This window comes from Grammomys surdaster, unplaced genomic scaffold, assembly GCF_004785775.1.
Source record: "Grammomys surdaster isolate TR1022 unplaced genomic scaffold, NIH_TR_1.0 166, whole genome shotgun sequence".
Lineage (NCBI taxonomy): Eukaryota > Metazoa > Chordata > Mammalia > Rodentia > Muridae > Grammomys > Grammomys surdaster.
The window spans coordinates 14,860,164-14,865,652 of record NW_021604614.1 but is presented as its reverse complement, the minus strand read 5'-3'; the positions used below and the strand labels follow the sequence as shown (position 1 = coordinate 14,865,652).

General features: G+C 44.9%; 1 protein-coding gene across 1 annotated transcript in view; it reads right to left on the bottom strand.

Moving 5' to 3' along the window:
- Nucleotides 1–3,990: 3,990 nt before the first annotated feature.
- LOC114620012 (disintegrin and metalloproteinase domain-containing protein 1b-like) overlaps nt 3,991–5,489 on the bottom strand; it is a 1,761-nt gene continuing 262 nt past the window's right edge. Inside the window, exon 2 of the mRNA XM_028765968.1 lies at nt 3,991–5,487. Within this exon, the coding sequence (XP_028621801.1) occupies nt 3,991–5,487 (1,497 nt within the window). The remainder of the gene's footprint in view (nt 5,488–5,489) is intronic.

Below are 5,489 nucleotides of genomic sequence, written 5' to 3'. Positions count from 1 at the left end.
GGCTCTGGAACTGGAACATCCAGGGAGTGACTGTTTCACATGAGTGGACTCTCCTCTGGCCATACCCCAGACTGAAGAGCTGAAAGGAAGTGTAGGACCGTGTCAGTAGCAATTCTGGGTGAAGTCAGGAGGAGCTCTCCAACTGCTCGTTCAGGGAAATGTAGCCACTTGCCTTCTAAGAGACTCATTACTTTGACAAGTACTAGATTTATTTATATCTCTTGAAGAAAAAATAAATTTCAGGTTCATATGTATGTGTGTCATTTGCAAGTTCTCCGCTCCATGAAGGCAAGAAAAGTAGGAAGGCATGCAGCAACTTGCAGGTGTGTGCTACAGCCATTGCAGTAAGGTTGCTTGGGGGCCTGAGACTGCCCAAAGCCAGATCTTGTCACACACCTCATCCTTAGTGGTTTAGTGCTTTTCAACTTGTTTAATAGAACAGTTATTGTATAGGTTTTGTTTTTGTTTTTGTTTTGTAGAACTAAAAAGCAGAAGTAGGCTTCCATCTCAAGTATTTATGGCTGAGCAAAGCTTCCTCAGTGGTCATCATGGCTATGGTGGCAGGATCATGTGTCCTGTGCAGAGTCACAGTTGCTGTGGAAACCACAGAGGTCCCATAGTCACAGCCAAAATTCCCAGATGGACAGGAGCAGTAGTCACCACAGCTTAGCCAGCCCCAGGGTCCTTAGCGTTCCCAACAGTGTTACTCCCTGAATCTTACCAGGCCCAAGGCAGCTCTCTTGCTTTCTCCACAGCATCAACTGTCAGCCCAGCATCTAAACAGCTTCCTAAGGTTTCTATTGCAGACACACTGATGAGATTAGAGGGTTTCCAGAATTTGGGTCAGAGAAACAGGCTTATGTAGTGAACAGAAGTGACCTAAACTGAGGTTCCTGAGCACACATCCATCAGTCATTGTCTTAGGGGTCAGGAATTCTGCCAGAGGTGGGGACGGTCCCAGTAGATACATAGAGCTGAACCAGAAGAAATCCCTGTGCTTTGACTTGTGCGTATCATTGGCATCCAGTCTGTAATAGCTAAAGCCAAAGCAAGAGTCATATCTATGTATAAGAATATAGTTTAAGTAACTATGGAGACACTAATATCCCATGGAACACTAGTAATAAAGAATAGGAATCAGGAATCTAGGACTTAGTGAGTTTCCTACTTTAGAAAAAAATAATTGGCTTATTTATAAAAGATGGCCCTGAATATAGTTGGTACCCATACATATTTATATGAACATGGAATGGGGTTAGAAAGTACAGAAATAGGCTCCAGAACAAGAGTTTAGAGATCTAAAGTCAATACAGACATGAAGACAGGACATGGTGAGCAAGAGAAAGGAAGACATCATTTGTTAAAGGGAGGAGCATCCAGAATTGGTGGAGCACCGAGGGCAGGAGCCAGGGTTGTAACAAATGTCCACTGAGCCCAGGGTTAGTAGAGTGTGCTCATCACTGATCGGATGCTCTATAATAGGCCATGCTTCTCCAGGTGGGCTTGCTCTAGCATCCTTAAACTCCGTTCTCCTCCCAGGACCCTCATCCTGACTTTTGTGACACTTAAGTTCTTTTTTTTTCTTTTTTCTTTTTTTTTTCTTACAGTGATAAACATGATAGCAAACTCAAGTATGGCTATTACCTCATCCACATTAAGAAGCTCAGGTATCATATGAGTCAAGTGTGTAAATCTTGTCCTTGCCATTCTAGGAAAGTGTTTGAGATTTGCTTTTGTATGATATGAAGTAACATAAAAAATATTTTTACATATATAAAGACAACTTTTACCTGTGGCTCTGATTAAACAAAAATGAGTAAGACTTTGAAATGTCAATAATTACGATTTATTATATCCTCAAGCTTCACAGACCCAGAACCTACCACGTGGAGTGGGAGGGTCAAGTCTGGAGCATTGGAGTGCTTCCTTCTGTGCAACAGTGAAGCTTTCTGTGGTGGCACACTAGGTGATGCAGGGCGTGTGCAGACAGACTGACAGACAGACAGACAGACACACACACACACACACACGCCAGGAAGGCACAATTAATAAGACACAGAAAAATTTGAAAGCTGAGTTTCAAAGCAGGGTGAAAAGTTCTTTTACAGTTTTGTTTAACCAGTTTTCTTTTCTATTGCTGGAAGATAAGTTGTTTCTTTCTCCCCTTTGAAAAACCACGTGACTGGGTGATTTCCCACTAAATCATAATGGCAAAATTCTGTTTCAGAAGAAATTTAGAGAAACAAGCAACCATTTTCTTTTTCAAATAAATGTAACACTTTGAGTTGTGTGTGGCAGTTTGCAAGTGTAATCTCAGGATTCCAGAGCCTGAGGCAGGAAGATTACTGTGGGATTGAGGCCAGCCTGGGCTACATAGTTGGAAGCCTGTCCCCAGGCTGCAAATATGAGATACTATATAAAAAATAGAAGTAACACTTTGACTTCATCAATTACAGAACTGGGCCAATTTGGGAATATCTTGCTATTTAGTTTTTCTTGAGTTGAGCTCCAGGGAAAGCCTTATCTGACCCTGGTCCCCAGGGAGGAGCAGGAGCCGTGCACTTGAGAGCAGCGCACTCTGCAGCATATATTCCACACTGCCGTTTCCCTTTGTGTCTCCCAAGTCTGGAGACAAATACAGAATCTGGAATTAGCTTTAGGAAACTAAGGAAAATGCTAAGGTCTTGGCTGGCTTGAGGCAGCCCAACGAAGGCAGGGAGAGGATGGCAAGCCATCACTAGACTATTGGGGAGTATGTGGCTGCATACTATGGGGATACCGACATGTAGACTACTGGACATTTTCCTCATAATGCCATAAACGTGTGGACAAGATGATTCATGAGAAAGGTTGTACTTTTTAGAAACAGTTATAGCACAAAACCACTTTGTTTTGCTTTATTTTGTTTTTAGACTAAGTCTTACTAGGTAGCCCAGGCTGGCCTTAAGCTTGCAGTCTCCTCGCCTCAGCCTTCTGAAAGCTGGCAATATGGCACACACCACCACCCAGGCTGTCTTAGTACTGGCTGCTTCTTCTCTTCTATACCAAGTTTGTTTGTTTGTTTGTTTGTTTGTTTGTTGTGTGGTGCTCATATATGTATAGATGTGGGGTGCGTGTGCACATGCATGCAGCATAAAAGAGGTGTTTCACATCTTCCTCTCATATTCCTTGCCTATTCCTTTGAAGCAGGGGCATTCCCTGAACTGAGAGCCTGGATTTTCCAGGCTAGAAGGCACCAAGCCTCAGTGATCCTTCTGCTTTTGCCCGGTTGTGTTATGAGCATGTATAAGATAGCTGTTTTCCCAGGTGAGTGTGGGGATCTGAACTCCAGTCCTCATGATTGTATAGCAAGCACTCTTTGACCCTGCGTATGGCTCAAGTCTGTGATGCTGGCTTCTTTATGTAGTCAGGGCGTTCCTCCGTAATGAGTATGGCCCTGCCCATAACAAAATGAACTCAACACATACACACATGGACCTGAAGACATGTCTAACAGTAGTAGTTTTATTTAAAGACTCAGCCTTGAATATATATTTTTGGGCAAGTTAGAACAGTGAAGGTCATGGGAAAATGTCCTTACATAATAGGTAATTGCTACTTGAAACGAAAGTCCTGGGAATACTGAGAAATTCGGGAACATAGTATATTGCATACCAATAAAAAAGAAAAAAAGAAAAAAGAAAAGAAAAAGAAAATCTATGTGGGAGAAAGCATATCCTGAAAAACAGTTTCTAGTGACCAAAAAATCAGCCCAAAGATACGAAAACAAGAATATCCAAAGCTATAGGACAAGTTCCAATGAAAGGTGTAGACTAAAGTACTGAACTACTATGTAAGCAGCTGTCCACTGCATGATAGTGACTGACGGCTCCTTCCTCCCTCGCCCAGTCAGAGTGTGGCAGCTCTCGGTTCCCACAGCCTCTGCTTCCCAGAGCCTCATTCTCAGGGCTGCGAGAGGCTCAGCTATTTATTGGCTTTATGTGTCCCCCCTTATTCCTCTCCCTCTTCTTCTTCTTCTTCATCTTTCCTTTCCTCTTCTGCTTCTGCCTCTTCTTCTAGTGCTTCTTCCTCTTCTGCCTCTTCCCCTTTCTCCTCCAACTCCCACTCCTCTCCTTCTTTCTCAGCCTCTTCTGATAGGACCATCTCTTCTTCCTCCTCCCCTTCTGGAACCTCCTTTAACTCTGAAGGCTCTGCTTCAGAAACAGGTTCTGACTTGCTGTAGGCAGTCACGATGCATATGATGATCAAGAGAATCACAAACACCAGGATGACAGCCAGAACGATCAACTTTAAGTTGAGTATCAGCTCAGCTCTACTGGACTGGGTAGAGTTCTGCACATCCTCATCCGTCAGAACAACAGTGGGGCCGCTGTCCACACTGCCTCCAGTGCCTTCTTCTTTGCAGTCAGGAGGTGCAAAGCCAAATGAACAGTGGCAGTTCCCCAGATCATTGCACACCCCGTGCTCATTGCATTGTTTCCCTGGATTACAGAGTTGTTGGACTGTGGTGAAGTCTTTACAAATGGAATTCTCACAAACTTTATCTTTGCCACAGTAAGTGTTGTTCCTCACCTGCCCCACATCAATACCATCTGTCTCCCCAATAACATCTGTACTCCAGCACCAGTCCTCGGTTTGAGGGATCTGGATCAGCACGTGTTTGTCTTTGATTTGCGGCAGGAAGACTACTTCTGTACATATAAGTTTCCCACACAGTGTATTTTGACCTGAACACTTAGTATACTTTCTTGGAACATTAGAGGAGAAGCCACAGTTTCCAAACCGGTCCCCTCTTGAGTTCATGTAGGTGTAGCAATAATCTGGGGCAGACCTTGCACCATGTCCAAAAATACGTGAGCACTGAATGCTAGGGTCCATGCACTGACCCTCGAAGCAAAAGAATGATTCATGGCATACAGACCAATCTTGAACTCTCCTGTCCCCGGGACAAGTTGCAGAGGTCCCATTGCAGTACTCTTCCAGGTCACATGGTCCGTCAGCAGGACGGCAAACATCTCCTTTCTTTTTAAATTTGCATCGCAAACAGCAAAGTTCATCACTGCACTCTGCACCCTCCTTTAGTTTACAATTTTCATCACAACACGTGCTTTTGTCACAGGCAATACCGCAGTCACACGCCTCCGGATCCTCCACCACGCCATTTCCACAGCGGGCATCTCTGCGCTTGCGGCTCTGGTGCCAAGGCTGGTCAAGCAGGCAGGCCCCTCTGTGCTCGTGGAGGAAATGGAGGAAGTGGTCAGAGCTGCAGTTGCTGAAGCCACTGTCCTTACTGATCTTCTCATGCATGAGGCACAAGTGCTTAGGACCACAGCTGCAGCTCGGGTGGTCGTGCTGGATACCCAGGTTGTGCCCGAGCTCGTGGGCCATGAGCGCCGCAAACAGGAAGACATCTTCATGAGGGAAGGCCTCCACAGCCGCCGAAAACTCATCTGAACAGGCACCATCCAGAAACGCCTGGCCCTCGTTCT